Genomic DNA, 17,580 nt, shown 5'->3' with positions numbered 1-17,580 from the left:
GTCCAATCTTTTGAGGGGGCCGGCCTGCCTCTGGACCAATGGGAAAGAGGTCAGGGGGCGGATACCTGGAGGCGTTCCGCCTCCTTCTCCTCCCCCCCGGGGCGGGGTGTCCTGGCGACGAGGGGAAGATGATTGCAATCGGGTTACTGAGGAGGGGCATTTTATCAGTTGCTGTGCAACTTTGCTGGAGGAGGTGAGCAAACAGTAACTGTCAATACTCATCCTCGCCTTTTGGCTAAGACCAAGTGTAGTTTTGGCATCCTGCACTTGTTTGAAGTCATGAGATTACACTGAGGCTTCATTTGAAGCAATTTTGTGAAGCGACGTCTAGGCCTTTTGGCTAAAGTGCGAGATCAAGCCATGGAGAAGGTGCAATGCCTACTCCAATCAGCTTGGATCAATGTAGAACAAACCCAAGACAAGAAGTGGGATGCCTGTCTTGTCAACTTGGATCTGGAATGTCTCAGTTGCTAAGACTTTGAATTGGACTTTGATTGGATTGAATTGGATATAAACAAAAAGCAGTAACTGTCAATACGAGTTACCTGTGGGGGAGCCAGGTCAATGCCTTCTAAATGGGTCATCACGTTAGTAAGGGACAAGCCCACATCATTAGGCCACCTGAAATCTGCATCAGGACTAAAGCTGCTTCTTGGCCTTTTGGCTAAGATCAAGTGTAGTAGGGACATGCTGTGCTTGTTGAAGTCATTTGTTTACATTTTAGCTTCATTTGAAGCAATTTTTAAAAGTGGCATCTCGGCCTTTTGGCTAAGATGCAGATGAGATCAAGCCTTGGAGGAGGAGCTATTCCTACTCCAATCAGCTTGGATCGTATAGATGAAGCCCAAGACGGGAGGTGAGAGCCCTGTCTTGTCAGCTTGGATCGGGAATGTCTCAACTTGTTGAGACTTTGAATTGGAATGATTTGAAAGAATTGGAGTAATACAAAAAAAGTGACTGACGAGCACCTTGGCAATTCATGCTGAGTTGTCCTGTGATGTCTGACTTCCATTCAGGCTTTTCTGAAAATGAGTACTGTTGAAGATATTGCAAACGCTCGTAGTTCCAGACAACTTGGAATCCGGCTGTGCTTGTAGTGTTTCTATTATATTTTGAACTTCAGTTGCTGCTTTACAACTTTCTGACTGTTACAGACTTGATCTGGTTCTTTGTACACTGCAAGTTGACTGTATGCGTGAACATTTCAATCCCCGTTTTCTTTTCCTTTCCATAAGTCACTTTGTACCTTTGTTCTGCCATTCACACATTCCAGTCTCTTAATGGGCACTCTTAGCGCCTTTCTTAGCCTTTATCATCATCATGAGAGGCATAGATAAGGTGAATAAACCGAAGTCTTTTCCCCAAGCTAGGGGAGGCCAAAGCTAAAGAACATAGGTTTAACAGCCAGGAGGTAATACAGTGGTTAGTACTGCTGCTTCACAGCTCAAGGGATCCAGGTTCGATTCCCATCTTGGGTCACTGTCTGTGCGGAGTCTGAACATTTTCCTTGTGTCTGTGTGGGTTTCATTCATGTGCTCCGGTTTCCTCCCACAGTCTGAAGGACGTGCTAATTAGATGCATTGGCTGTGCTAAATTCTCCCTCAGTGTACCCAAACCGGCGACAAAGTATGGTGACTACGAGAGTTTCACAATAACTTCATTGCAGTATTAATGCAAACCTTCTTGTGACACTAATAAATAAACCTTAAACTTCATCATCATCATGAGGGATGTAGAAAGGTGAATAGCCAAGGTCTTCCCCAGAGTAGGGGCATGCAAAATTAGATGGCACAAGGTGAGAGGGGAAAGATTTAAAAGGGACCCGAGGGGCAACTTTTTTACATACAAAGTGATGTGTATATGGAATGAGTTGCTGGAGGAGGTGGTAGAGGCGGGTACAATTATAAATTTAAAATATATTTGGACAGGGTATGGCTGGGAAGGGTTTAGAGGGATATGGGCCAAATGCAGCCACATAGGACTGGTTCAGTTTTGGAGACCTGGTCAGCGTGGACGAGTAGGGCCAAAGGGCCTTTTTCTGTGCTGTATATCTCTATGATTCTATTTACATTCCCTTTGTCTTATTGTCTATGCCATTCCTATAAATTACAACCCTCACCCTCATGGTATAAATCTTGTTTGATTTTTCTCGTCTTCACCTCTGACGAAGGGTCATGCTGTATTCTCTCTACAGATGCTGCCAGACCTGCTAAGATTTTTCAGCATTTTGTGTTTTTGTTTCTGATTCCAACATCCGCAGTATCTTGCCTCTTTTTAGGCATTCTTAGTCTTTGGATGAAGGCTGACGTTGGAAATAGGCTCCAAGTTGGCATAACTGTAATTATCTTGACTTTGGAATGTCTTTACCAGAGGGATAGAAACCCAAAACCAACACAACCTAATTAAACACCACATCTCTTCCACCTTTTTGTATTTTTTGTATTTGTTGCATTTATTTTATTTGTAAAATATCTGAAAGAACATTATAAAATTTCTAACTGGCTGTCACAGAGAGGGCAATGCTATTCTAGTTTTCTACATAGACAATGAAGCACTTTGAAGGAACATTACAGACAGTTAAAGATGGTCATTACAGAAAGTGCAGTGGAATTTAAAGTTGTCTGCATAAATCAAGTTACACTCCGAGATGCTTCAATGCAATTGCGAGCTATCTAATGTTCATCGTATACACAATGCCCTGGCTGAACTTTTTTTTGCTGCAAAAATATACTTCACTTTTTATGTTATGGAACTATTAGTCATTATCATTTCTATCAGTGACAGAAGAGAGGTAAGCCAGGATTCCTGGTCTTAATTTGAATGCACCTGTTGGCAAATACTTGAGGAATTTTTTTTTATTTGAGCACAGTGTGTGACAGCATTGATTTATTTTACTTGCAATCGAAAAACAAATCATATATTTCACACTCAGCGTTGTATTATTGACTGGTCACAGTGTTCCAGTATTGCCAATGACCTGCAAACCTCATTAAACTGCTGATATGACTAGTTTTTAGTATGCGATGTTTCTTATAATTGTGCCTGCTTGCTGCAGCTTTGGCAATAATTAGTTTATTTTTGTTAAAATAAATGGGAAGTGTTAGGAATGATATATATGGCATGTGTAATTTCTCATACATGATGGGATTATATGATTAATTTTACAAGCAAGATCAAAAATGGAATTTAAAATCAATTTGGGTATCTTACTCTTTGACTTAGGTTTCTTGTCAGTTTTAAAAAATGATTTAGCATTATAACTCACTGTAAGTGTAAATATATAAATGTGAGAGCAAGTTAATATTGACATAGTCTGCTAGTACTAACTGGCGAACAAAGCCACAAAATTTATTGGGACTAAATTAATATTAGTTTCTTGGATATTCTGAATTGTAGCCACTAAAATGGAAAAAAAGTCATTGACAGTCAGTCACAGAATTGACCTGTTTTCTTTTTACCATTTGGCCTTGTTTTATCGCTCAACCTTCAATGCTGCCAATGCAGAACGTGAATATGAACTTTTACTGCAGTTGCTCAATGTTGCATTTGCTGTAGGTTTGTATTTGATTCGTTAAATAACTCAACACAGCATTTCCAGACAGTCAAAAAGACTGAGGTATTTTGAAAGCTCCAGGTATTCATTTCAAAGTTAAAACTCCTGTCTTGTGGTACATTTATGTTGCATTATTGTTCCAACTGTGCTGCAAGATATCAACTGGATTTCTGTCCGAGAGCTTTCCACTTGAATTCTTATGTGCATTCATCCTCGCACGCATTTAACCTTTAAATTAACTCCAGGTAAGTTGGCAGGAGAGTGAAAATACAGCTTGTTTAAAGCAACACTGTTTAAAGCAGATTTGATGACACACCAGTTACATTCCCGTGCATATTCACATTCAAACAGAATGATAACGCTTTATTCAGCAGAGGTCCATACAGGAGCCCATAACTTTAACATTGGAATGTAAACCACACTGCAACTGCAGAGTGCTGTTGTTCTCTTTATGGGGTTGGGAGAGTGTGGAAAATCCATTCTTATTGCAACCCAGCTAATTCTGTTCTTAACCAATTACTGTATTGCTCATTTATGCTGCTCAAGAGTGCAGAAATGTAAAAACTTAACAAACAGTTCGAAAAACCTTAGGACGTTGCACTGTGAACTTGCTAATCATGAATTTGTATTTGAGTGCATTTTCATTGAGCTGACGGTTAAGATTTGTATTTCTGCCATCTCTCATTAGTCAGCACTTTTCTTTTTATCTGAGAAACTGAGGTAAAGGGCAGAACGTGCCAAAGATAAAACAGTTTGGTGAACGGGCATGTAAATTAAGAGGTGATGAGTTTTAAAACCCTTTAACAATGTGGGATGACAGGATGATGAATGGTTTCACTTTTTTGAGTACTTTGAAAATTGAGGCGGAGTAAGGCTTACTGTTGCCTAGCAATTATAATACAGAAAGCATGACTTCAAATCTCACTGTGTCAACAAATTGTGAAATTGAATTCAATAAGTCTCGTTGTTTGTGCAGTAGCATCAAAAAAAATGACCATGAAAGCTGCCAGATTGTCTAAAAATCATTAATGTCCTGTTAATATATAGTTTAGCTTAACTGCCACTCCAGTCCTAGATGATTTAGGGATGGGCACTAAGTTCTAATTTGCCAGTGTCACACACATCCAAGAATCTTTTTTCATAAAGTAGTCTTGAAAGATTTCAACATTCAAATTAGATACCAAAAAAAACTTGCACTTTTTTTTCATTCATTTGTGGGGCATGGGTTTCACTGGCTGGCCAACATTTATTACCCATCCCTAGTTGCCCTTGGAGGGCAGTTGAGAGTCAACCACATTGCTGTCGCATATAGGCCAAACCAGGTAAGGGTGGCATATTTCCTCCCCTAAAGGGCATTAGTGAACCTGATGAGTTTTTCCAACAATCGACAATGGCTGCATGGTCATCAGTAGATTCTTAATTCATTTAATTCAAATTCCATCATTTGCCATGGTGGGATTTGAACCTGGGTCCCCAGAAATTAGCTGTGTTTTTGGATTAATAGTCTAGCAATAATACCACTAGGCCATCGCTTCTCCGTAGGGTGGCCTATTTAGAATTTAAAATGGAGAAGGAAGAAAAGTTCAAAGAAACACTTGAATAATTTTGATTTTAAACAGTGGCCAAAAACAAATGGAATCAAGTAACATAATTTTGATGCCCTGCTAAAATATTTCTTTCATTACAACAGCACTTCAGTGGTTGTAAAGTGCTTTGAAACATCTGAAAGCTGCCGTCCTTTGCATGTCTGGTCTATGTGTGACTCCAAACCACAGGTACGTGACTGATTCTTAACTGTCCCCTGAAATGGCCCAGTAAGCAACCTACTTCTATCAAAACCACTACAGAAAAATTCAGCAAAATGAAACCAGACAGACCACACAGTATTGACAGAGGCACCAGAAACAACACAGTCAACCTAGCAAAATCCTTCTCCCAAACATCTGGGACAATGTGCTGTACCTTAGGTGAGTCAGACAACATCCTGACATGGTCATTAATACTTACCAAATCGCATCATACAGCCTCTATCCCAGACTACTTTACCATCCTGGATATGTGCTGTCCCATTGTTTGGACAGGATCTAACAGAAGTGTATCAGAGTGTCATATAGTACGAGTGGGAGTCTGCAACATTGACCCTGAACCCATCAAATATCATGGCATCAGGTCAATAGTGAGCAAGGAAACCTCCTGTTGATTACAACATACTGCCTTCTCTCAGCTGATGAATCAGTACTCCTCCATACTCAGCAGCATTTTGAAGAAGCACTGAAGGTAGCCAGGGCACATTATACTCTGAGTTTGGACTTCAGTGGCCATCACCAGACTGGCTCCACAGCATCACTACTGACAGAGCTTTGCCATAGTTGTCAAAATGGTATTACAGCAGATGGTGAGAGAACCAACAAGAGGAAAAACCAGCTTGTCTTCATCATCACTAATCTGCCCATTGCAGAGGCACCTGTCCATGAAAGTATTGGCCGGAACAGCCACCTCTTCAAGGGCAATTGGGGATGGACAATAAATGTTGGCTTTGCCAGCAATGCTCACATCTCAAGAATGATTTTAAAAAATGGACTGCCATACAATGGTGTGAGCTCTTGGCGATTGTAACAATCTAGGAGACATTTGCTGACTGAAGAGTATTTTAAAGTAGCTATCGCAGATGTATAACATACAAGTCTCTATTATATGGGAGATTTAAATCTGGGGTTAACTATAATATTATAGTTTCAAAATTGTGTCAAGATGCAAATGGTGATGCTGCATAATCTTCATTTCCAATAAAGTGGCACAGAAATTAAGAGGTTTTGAAAATGAACAAACTTGTTATTGTGAAGTTTACAAACTTAGGACATCTCAAAGACCTTGATAACTATTGACATGGTCTATAATGTGTGGCTGCTGTTGTGATGTAGGAAATGCGGCAGCCAGCTTGTACACAGCAAGCTCCCACAAAAATCAGCAAGGTAACAAACAGATCATTTGTCTCGTTGACGTAGGTTGGAAGGCCATATGTTCCTGGATTTGCTTTCAGCTTTTGGTTACACTTTACCTTTTGGGAGTTGAAATGTTGCTGTTTACTTGAAAACACAAAACAGAATGTTCTGAATAGTATCGATAGTGAAACATAAAGCAACTGATTGACCACATTGTGTTAAAGGGGAACAGAAATAATTCTCGTTCCTGCTGAATCCGTGGTTTTTAATTTTCAAAGTTGGTTATTTACTGCTGTCTTGCACCCCAATGTTCAAGTCAGGGAAACACACTCTCCTTTCTGGGGTTGAATGTGTGTAAGATCAGTAGATAATAAAGGGCCCATGTTCAAGCCTAAAATTTGTGATACTTTCTATTTTATATCTGTAGTTTCCATGAAGATCTAGTAAAAACCTGTTGATCAGTTTAATTTTAACATCCTTTTTTGAGAGTGAACCCAGGGATATAAGGCACACCACAAATTAATCTTGAAATAAGTTGTGTTTGCAGAGTGATTATAAATTTATCACATTGCTAATTTAGGACTGTTGTATATTGCAATTGTTCCACCCTTCAGGACTCTTCCATTTGATTGTATTTCACCATACTATTGAGACCACCCTGCTCTGACTTTCAGATGAGATCCCATGTGCTTTACGTGGATGTACTCTATGGCGGTATATGATAGAGCAGGGAAATTATTACCTGAACCAAAGTTTATCTTTCACCACACAACCAAAACAGATTAGTGGGTCATTATCTCATTGCTGTTTGTTCCACCTGGGTGCAAGTTGACTGCTATGTACAAGACTTAAGGCAGGATTTTCCAGCCGTTCCTGTCAGCAGGATTTTTCTGATCTCAACGAAGGTTACCACCACCACCAACGCCGCCCCCCCCACCCACCCACCCACACACACACACACACACACACACAGACACACACACAGGTTCCGCGGTGGCAGGATGGGCAAGCTATGCAAAACGGTGTAAATACCTGCAAGACTAGAAGATCCTGCCAGTGGCCAATGGCAATCGCCTTCACCGTTGGAAAACACGCCGTGACAGCACTAATAAAAACAAAGAGCTGGAAAAACTCAGCAGGATTGGCAGCATCTGTGGAGAGAGGGAATAAAAACAGAGTTAATGTTTTGGGATCATAACCTTTCATCAGAACCTCTGATAGTGCCTGACCTACTGAATATTCCAGGCATTTTCTATTTTTACTTTTGAACCATCTTGTCTGCTGATACAGAATGCAAATCTTTCTTTATTCACCCCTGACTTACATGATAAGATGAGCAAGGCATCAAGGTCGAACACCAAGGTGGAATAACTCCTTAACTGCTGATCTAACACAACTATCAATTTTTTTAAAAATGAAATGCTGACAAGGCGTTTGTCATGTTTAGTATTTAATGGTCAGGGAGAAGAATTAATAGGTGCAGGTAGCCAAATTGTTCAGGTGGCTGAAATATTCTAGGATTAATGGCAGGTTAATTCAGGATCATCTCATTCTTCATGGCAGTTGCTGCTTAATGTCTCACCAGTTATTTAAACATATCCATATGAATTTCCACTGTAATTTTCATTGCTTGTTGATGGCGAGTGAAGCATTTTCTACTTTCAACATCTAGCAGGTGTGAAGAAGCCCAGGTCAGGTGCTGTTTCTGTTGCATGAGGAATGTGTTGCACCCCAAACCCAGGAATGCAACTCTGACACTGCCCTGAATACTAGTGTCAATGTTGACAAGAACTTGGATTGGATGCTTCTAATTAGTACTGATACATGCTCAAATTTGACTTGCTGGCATCTTCAGTGAACCTAAAGAAATACTTGCATTGAAAGCTCCTGTCATGACCACTGAATGTTTCAAAGCACCTTACCAATGAAGTATTTCTGAAGTGTAGTCATTGTTGCAGCATTGATGTTTTATCCTTATTCTGTTATGTACACAAAAGTCTCTCAGTTTTCACACTTTTCTGCAAACTGACTTTTTGTTTTGTTTTCAAATTTTTTAACAGGGTGCCATGTTTGACCATTTCTTTGCTGAGCCGGCCTGTATCATTGGCTGGCAAAATTCGCACCCTGGCTCACCGGGAGTTGCTAGCTTCACGAGTAACTGGAAGGTGCTTCTCAACTGGTCAAGAAACAGAATCACAAAATGGCGAAACCCCGGACACCGTGTTTATCAGTGATAGCTGTGTTAAGGTGAAGAATAAAATAGTGGGGTGTGGGGGCCTGGTTGAGATGCCTACTATAAGTAAAAATTGTCTGTCTTTATATTTGACGGTTCCTAGCCAAAATCAGACAATTCTAAAACTGATTATCATACCGAGCCCATTCATTGTTGCCACTGTTTAGGCACAGTTTTCACTGGGCTGCTTTAGGAAGCGTAGCAGATTCCAATAAGAAGTCCCTGACTCTTGTATTTGTTGATTAGTGGGGAAATCAATCTGCCAAATTGATTCGGACTAACAACCCTATCCTTACCAGCATTACATTTCATGCTTATGGTATCCCCGTGTGACATTATCAATTAGTTCAGAATTATGAACAGCTTTATGCCATGTCTCATGCTTGGTGACTTGTTTGTGACCCCATCCAAAACTCATTAACCTTCGTGATGCAAATGGATGAGATGGCTTTCTATCTATTGGCCTGTGCTGGATTCTAGCTCCAGTCCCAGGCACAGACTAACCCACAGCACAAGCAATTTTCCACACTGTAATTTGATATAATCCATAGTCAAATAGCAAAACATGTCATGGCCTAGAGATGTATTTTAGAGCAAATTAATGAAATTTATAAATTATTACAATTTTAAAGTTGCTTTTGAAAATCCCTGTGTTGCAGCGCCTAAAACAGATTTTGGAAAAGGATGAGTTCCTGAGGGTACAAGTGGAAGGAGGTGGATGCTCAGGATTCCAGTACAAATTCACACTGGATAAAACAATAGAGGCAGATGACAGGTAAAACTGAGATTTATTCATTAGCGATTCATGCTTTTTTGCTCAGTGTTGCAGTAACATCGCATGCAAATAACTTTTCCAGGACAGACAATGATTTGCAAACACTACTCTGATCTATTCATCTCTCTGATTTAGTTGTAATCTTCCCTATGGGAGGCATTGTACAGATTTGAGATGCTAGCTTGTGGACTGCCATTCCATAGTTGGGGATGCTCTAAAAAGCAATACTGCTAGTCTGGCAACTCCATTTTACTATGTATATTGAATATTTTCCCTTTGGAAAGTGTGCTTCTTTAATGAAGGTGAACATTATCCTTTCTTGCCTTCCTCAATCTGTCTGCGGTCTTTGACACGATTGACCATGCCTCTCTCCTCTAATGCATCTCCACTGTTGTCCAGACTGGTGGGACTGCACTCGCCTGATTCCACTCAAAACTATTCATTTGAGAGATGCTTTTTCCCATTTGTATACTGTTACTTCTGGCATTTCTCAAGGAACTATTTTTGGGGCCCTCTTCTATTTTGCTTCTACTTACTGCCCCTCAGCGATATCATCCAAAAGCGCAGCTTCAATTTCCAACTGTATGCTGATAACACAAAGCTCAACCTCACCAAGACCTCGCTCCATCCCGCCATTGTCTCCAAATTGGCAGATTGCCCCTCTGACATCCAATTCTAATTTTCCTTCCATAAACTCAATCAACCAAAAGTTTGCTTATTGAGTTTGATGAAAAATTGCCAATCAGTTCAGTGGTCTAATTTCAATCCTTACTTCCCAACATTGGATTCTTACCCCGAATTATTTGAGCACTGCTTTTCTCATCTCTCCTTCTGACGTTCTAGTTTGAAATCTGGTAATGACCCCAAACCCAGTTTTCATGTATTCAAATCACTAAGCTGGTCCACCAGGGTATGTGCAGCTCCAGAATTGTGCACTGTTCTATTGTTGCAAAGTAAGGAAGGTATACAATCTTGTACTCCAGTCATGTTCATAGTCTTCTGGTCAGCAGTGGATAAAGCCCACATTATAAAAAATGTTTCTGATCATGATAAATTCAATAAAGTAAGCTGGCAAACAAAATTGAGCTTATAGCATTGAAGTTTGGAGGAGAAAGTGTCTCTAACTCCTCTTGGTGCTACAGCAACTCTGTTTTCATACTGCTTAATCTAAATGGTACATTGCTTTACCAGTGATGCATTGTGGATTGTATTACAATGATCCAAAAAGAGAACCTGAATTCCCAAAATGCATGAAACTCAAAACAGGAGAGTTTGTAGTTATCAATTTAATTCCAGCATGAATTGAATAATTCTAAATTAGTCAAGCATCTAATATCTTAAATATATTCATTTTTACACACTGCATTTTAATTGTGTGGTTGTCTTTACAAATTAGGGTCTTCGAACAGGATGGAGTTAGCCTTGTCATTGATTCTGACAGTCTGGAGTATCTGAAAGGAGGGACGGTGGATTACAGTGAGGAGCTAATCCGTAGCTCATTTCAAGTGATACACAATCCTCGGGCAGAGCATGGATGTTCTTGTGGGAGCTCCTTTTCCATCAAACTCTGAAATGAGACACCCTCGTGCAGCAGTTTGTTCTCCCAGTCTTCTATTTCAGAAAACTGCTGACTAATGCTGAACTGGCTTGGCTGGGAGAAGATGCAGCTAAGCTTAAAACAAAATGGTGTGACCTTGTAACCTTGTTGAAAATTGCAAAGAGAACAAATGTTAACAGAACACTGGAGCTGCATTATTTATGCTTTGTATTGTGATACTGCCAAGTGTTTTGAAACAAAATGTGATAGTAATAGCAAGAGTTGTACAAATGTTTCCTTTCCTTAACATGATATCCTTGAGAGACAGTGAAGGAATTAAATCTAGCTGCGTCTCTCCACCCTCTCCCTACCATCCAGAAAGTATCTCCTATCTGAAGAGAAAGAAAATGTAGCATGGTGCCCATGTGCCTCTGAGTGACATGACAAGGGTGGAAATGACACACTCTCAGATTGGGACCCATCTAACATGTATCGGCATTTTTCCCTATTTGGCACTTAAGCCCAAAGTAAAGTGATCTATAATGGCCGCAATTTATCTTTGTAGTTAGGCTTGAGTTTTGTGTTGGCACACCTCAGCTCATTCCAGCACACCACTGTTCTGCCGATAATGTGGAACCTTGTGGAAAACCTTGTAATCTTTAAATGTTTTAATTTGAAAATAATTAATTTGGTTTTCATCCTTTCAGACACTGCATTCCAAATCTTAGCAATTCGCTGCAGGAAATCTTAGTTCCCCTCTGGTTCTTTTGTCGATGACCTTAAATCAACCCTTAAATCTGTGCCCTTTCATTACTGACCCTCTTACCAGTGATAATAGCTTCTCCTTATTTACCCGATCAAAAACCCCTCATATTTTGAACACTCAATTAAGTCTCCCCAAAACCTGCTCTGTTCTGTGAAGAACAGTCCCAACTTCTCTCGTCTCTGCTGGTTCGCTAAAACCTCTTGAATCTTGTGACCATTTTCTTCCTGTTTTAAATTGGTTACATTCAGTCATGTGCACAAAGTCCGTTGTACTGCAGCGGAAGTTTGTTTCACAAGATCCTGAGGCTGATACTGGTGCAATGAGTCCAAGAAACATTTCTTCTCAGTTACTTTTTTCTCCAACACTGCCTGATATAGTCTGCCTAAATTTGCATCATGTAAAGGAAGTAAATTGGTGTGAATACATTTTTATAACTAACTTAATTGTCACTTTTTACATTTGCCTTTCATGTTCATTTGCAAAATAGATTGAGAGCTGACTTGTCCAATATGGCTGTGCCATTGTCAAACTCTGCGTGCTGCTAGTCTGTATACAGAGAGAGAAAAATGTGATGCATGAATCACTTGGCACCAGCAGTATTTATCACAAAGGAAGTGTTGTTTTGTGGGAAACCCGTCTTTTTTTAATTATCTATGCTACTGTTGCCTGTTTTGATTTAGCTGGAAGATTTGGTTATAGATTAATACAGAGCAGTGACCTGCTGTGTTTAAAATTCTTAGCTCAGTAACATACTCCCACACTGTGTTAGCTTGTATAAAATTTAATTGGGAATAGTTTCTGGGATAAACAGAATGGTGAAGAGCATTTTTATGTTTATAGTTCCTAATTTGATTAAACAAATTTCCGCCCATGTTTCCTTTAAACCTTATCACTCGACAACATTTTAAAAACTTATTTTTTGTTGCCATTTTTAAATCCTTTTTTTCTGTCTGACTCCTCAACTTTATTTTGTCTTATTTGTTTCTGAAACTGACCTGTTTCTGAAACTGACCTTATTCAGTGCTGGTCAGAAACTGTGTCATCAACTTGTAGTTTTTCCTGTCACTTGAGTGTCCCCTAGTGGTGTATGACACAACAGCTTACATTTAGCTTGTTCCTTGGAATATATTAAAACATCCCAAGGCACTTCACAGGAGTCAAACAAAAAAATTGATGCCAGCCAGTGATATTAGGACAGATGAACAAAAGCTTGGTCTAAGTGGAAGGTTTCAAGGAATGTCTGATCAACTCTGAAAATAGCTTCTATGGTTGGATCCAAATACCTGCAAAGTGTTTGGTGTTATTGGCAGTGAGACTCAGCGTCCGATATTAAGTGGTATCAATAAAATGTCACGTGGAATATTGATCCCACCACTCCTTTCCCCCCTCCCGTTCTTTGCAAACTCAGGAAGGCTGTACATAGTTCAAAATTTCGAGGGATTTTCACAGTAACTTCATTGCAGTGTTAATGCAAGCCTACTTACGACAGTAATAAATAGACTTTAAAATGACAAAAATAATAGAACATCCTGATGTTTGCCACTTGAAAAGAAAGACAACACTATTTAACACTTAATGCACAATCACTTTTATGATATTGAGTAAGCTACTTTGAAACACTTAGGCAGAAGTAAAATGCTGCAGATGGTGGGGCTCTGAAACAAAGCAATACGCTAGAATCACTCAGTATGCCAGGAAGTATCTGTGGAGCAAGGGAGTGTTAATATTTTTGGATAGTAATTTTCCATCAGAACTTCTGTTGCTGCCTGGCCTGCTGAATATTTTCTGCATTTTCTGTTTTTACTTTGAAATATCCTTGCCTTCTGATGTAGTGGGTTGGTGTTTGAAAAATAGATAAGAAACTTATTTTTGATTTCAGTGAAAGGGAAATGGGGGAGGTGTGTAGTGGTTGGTCGATTGGATAACACCCATTTTATACCCATGTTAAAAAGGTAAAGCAAGTGCCTTAAGCTGGAGGAAGTATGAGAAGGGGAAAAACAGAAACAAAAAGAAGCTTTGCAGATGAGAAACTAGTAAAAAATGTGCAAAATATATATGCACACAGCGAGAAAGTAAAGGCCAAAGCTGGGGAAAAGTGCTCAGGTAGATTTTGTTTTTTTTCACTCACCTTGCTAGGTCTTTATGGTTACCTCACCACTGGACTGCTGACAAGTGAAATTTTCCATCCATTCTATGTCCTGTTGTAGTTGATTTGTCCAGTGCTGTAGCCAGTGAAATCATGCTCATTATGCCTCCAACAACATGTAGTGTTTCAGAAAGGGAAGCTTTGTTCTGCTGAAAGAGTGTGTTAACATGTGAAGGAGTGGGCACTTACCTCTGTCCATTGTTGTCAGAAACAGAAAAAAGCACCTGACAGAATTAAACAATTGTGCTTTTAATTTATGTTCCAAAGAAAAAAAGGCAAGATGTCTTTTTTTTGCACTCGTACAGTGATTATCATAATAGCGTGTGTTATAATTGTAAATATTTTTATATGCAATAATAAAGATTCTTTGAATGCTGCTTCATACTGTTCCTTAATGCATCCTGGAGTACTGACAGCCTTTCCTGGAGAAGCTGGTTTCCACACCACTTGCATATTTTACAACGTCTTAACAAGACATTGTCAAATATGCACTTTGTGTAGCTGAATCTGGAGATGTTTTTGTCTGTGGGCATGTTTTTAATATAAACATTTTTTAAAATTATGGAATAGGCACAGCGTGTTCATGCGTATTTCATTAGGTGTCAGTTTTGGTTCAGAAGCAACACTTGTTTTTTAGAACGTTATATGATGAAGTCGTATTCCTGAGGCAGGAGCACATCTAGGCTGATGCTTCAGAGCAGTAATGTATTGTGGCTTTCAGGTGTCAAAGTGGCTCATAGCATGCTGACGGTACATAAGGAGGCTATTTGGTTTATCGAGCCTGCACCGGCCCTCTAACAGAGCATCTTATTCAGACCCAACCCGTGTATTAGCTCTGTAATCCCATGCATTTACCCCACTAAGCTCCTTAACCTACACATCTTTGGACACTAAGGGGCAATTTAGCATAGCCAATCACCTGTTCTGTATACCCTTCGGGGAAAAACAGGAACACCTGGAGGAAACCTACGCAGACACTGGGAGAATGTACAGATGCAACATAGATTCAATTGCGGCCTTGGGTGGTTGTCTGAGTCCCTGGCACTAAGAGGCAATGAGCTAGAATTTATGGTAGCTGGTGTGATGTTGGGCTTGCTCTTATGTATTTAATTTCTATGAGCAAGTTACTGTGGATGAGAATCAAAATAGTGTAGTGTTCTCTAAAGAGCATTTAGGACTTGCGTAAACTGGGCAGCAACTTGTACCTGCTTAACCAACTAGGATGAAGAATGACAATGGACAGCACTCAGTTTGAACCAAGAAGTGTAAGAATACCAAATTGACTGGAGATTGGAGGGGGTATACTGGTTAGCATTGTTGCCTCATGTATTCAGTTGGTTCGATCTTTACAAAGGACAAATAATGTATCAGAAATGTTGGGGAATACAGGTTTTAATGAAGGAGGAACTGAAGGAAAATAGTATTAGTACAGAAGTGGTGTTGGGGAAACTGATGGGATTGAAAGCCAATAAATCCCCAGGGCCTGATATTCTACATCCTAGTGTACTTAAGGAAGTGGCCCTGGAAATAATGGATGCATTGGTGGTCACCTTCCTACAGATCAAAGGGTAGCTAATGTAACACCACTATTTAAAAAGAGAGATAGAGAGAAAACATAGATCAGCCTGACTTTGGTAGTGGGGAAATACATTTATAAAAGATTTAATAGCAGAGCACTTGGAAAATGGCAGGATTGGACTGAGCCACATGGATTTACGAAAGGCAAATCATGCTTGACAAATCTACTGGAATTCTTTGACGATGTAACTAGTACAGTTGAGGAGGGGAAGCCAGTAAATGTGGTTTATTTGCACTTACAAAAGACTTTCAACAAAGTCGCACATAAGACATTAGTGTGGAATATTAAAGGGCATGGGATTGCGGGTAGTGTAAGATAGAAAACTGGTTGATAGACAGGAAACTATGAATAGGAATAAACGGATGTTTTTCTGACTGGCAGTGAGTAGTGGAGTACGGCAGGGATCAGTGCTGGGATCCCAACTATTCACAACATACACTAATTTAGATAAGGGAACTAAATGTAGTATCTCCAAATATGCAGACAGCATAAAGCTGGGTGGGACAGTGAGCTGTGAGGAGGATGCAGAGATGCTTCAATGTGATTTGGACAAGCTGAGTGAGTGGACAAATATATGGCAGATGCAGTGTAAAGTGGATAAATGTGAGGTTATCCATTTTGGAGCAAGAACAGAAAGGCAGATTACAATCTGAATGGCTGCAAATTGAGAGAGGGAATGTCCAATGAGACCTGGGTGTCCTTATACACCTGTCACAAGGTAAGCACACAGATCTAGTAGGTGGTAAAGAATGCAAATGTTATGTTGAACTTAAAGTGAGAGGGTTCGAGTGCAGGAGCAGGGATATCTTGCTGAAACTATAAAGGGCCTTGGTGAGACCACACCTGGAATATTGTGTGCTGTTTTAAGAACATAAGAAATAGGAGCAGGAGTAGGCCATCTAGCCCTTCGAGCCTGCCCCACCACATTCCTGCCCTCTCCCCTCTCCCCATAACCCTTAATCCCCTCTCTTATCAAAAACCCATCAACCCGCTTCTTAAAAATATTTAGCGAGGTAGCCTCCACCACTTCAACGGGCAGAGAATTCCAGAGATTCACCACCCTTTGAGTGAAGAAATTCTTCCTCAACTCCGTTCTAAACTGCCCCCCCCCTTTATCTTGAGGCTGTGCCCCCTAGTCCTACTGTCTCCTTATCTGAGGAATGATAAGAAGGTTCTTGTTATGGAGGAAATGCAGCGAATGTTTAGAATCATAGAACCCTACAGTGCCGAAAGAGGCCATTTGGCCCATCGAGTCTGCACCGACCACAAACCCACCCAGGCCCCACTCCCACATCCCTACATATTTTACCCGCTAATCTCTCTAACCTAAGCAACTCAAGACACTAAGGGGCAATTTTATTATGGCCAATCAACCTAATCCGCACATTTTTGGATTGTGGGAGGAAACCAGAGCACCCCGAGGAAACTCACACAGACACGAGGAGAATGTGCAAACTCTACACAAACAGAGACCCGAGCCAGGAATCAAACCCAGTTCCCTGGAGCTGTGAAGCAGCAGTGCTAACCACAGTGCTACTGGGCTGATTCCTCGGATGTTGAGACTGATGTATGAAGAAAGATTGAGCTGGTTCGGATTATGTTTGCCTGAGTTCAGAAGATTGATGCGGAATTTCATATAAACCTATTAAATTCTAAGATAACTAGATAGCTTAGATGCAGGAAGGATGTTCCTGTTGGTGGGGTGTCCAGGACCAGGGGTCACAGTCTGAGGATAGGGGGTAAACCTTTTAGGACTGAGATAAGCAGAAATTTCTTCACTCAGAGAGTGGTGAGTCTGTAGATATTGTTACCACAGAAAGCAGTTAAGGCCAAAATATTGTACATTTTCAAGAAAGAATTAGATCTTGCTCTTGGGTTAAAGGGATTAAAGAATATAAGGGAAGCCAGAATCAGTCTATTGAGTTGGATGGTCAGCGATAATCATAATGTATGGTGGAGAAGGCTTGAAGGGCCAAATTGCCTACTCCTGCACATATTTGCCATATTTCTATGTTTGTCTCTCTCTCTCTCTCTCACTCACTCACTCAC

General features: G+C 40.2%; 1 protein-coding gene and 1 non-coding gene across 2 annotated transcripts; both read left to right on the top strand.

Moving 5' to 3' along the window:
• Positions 1 to 110: 110 nt before the first annotated feature.
• isca2 (iron-sulfur cluster assembly 2) lies at positions 111 to 14,322 on the top strand. Its single transcript, XM_080202299.1, has 4 exons — positions 111 to 193; positions 8,556 to 8,742; positions 9,388 to 9,503; positions 10,900 to 14,322. The coding sequence occupies exons 1-4, from the start codon at positions 129 to 131 to the stop codon at positions 11,072 to 11,074; spliced, it is 543 nt and encodes a 180-aa protein (XP_080058425.1). The 5' UTR covers positions 111 to 128; the 3' UTR covers positions 11,075 to 14,322.
• On the top strand, positions 645 to 835 carry LOC145352850 (U2 spliceosomal RNA). The gene has a single exon (XR_013888611.1). It is a non-coding gene; the product is annotated as a U2 spliceosomal RNA (small nuclear RNA).
• Positions 14,323 to 17,580: the final 3,258 nt, after the last annotated feature.

The sequence above is a fragment of the Carcharhinus amblyrhynchos genome, chromosome 14 (assembly GCF_965287045.1).
Source record: "Carcharhinus amblyrhynchos chromosome 14, sCarAmb.v2.hapA, whole genome shotgun sequence".
Taxonomy (NCBI): domain Eukaryota; kingdom Metazoa; phylum Chordata; class Chondrichthyes; order Carcharhiniformes; family Carcharhinidae; genus Carcharhinus; species Carcharhinus amblyrhynchos.
Note: the sequence above shows the minus strand (reverse complement) of the source record. Positions and strands in the feature narration are given on the sequence as shown.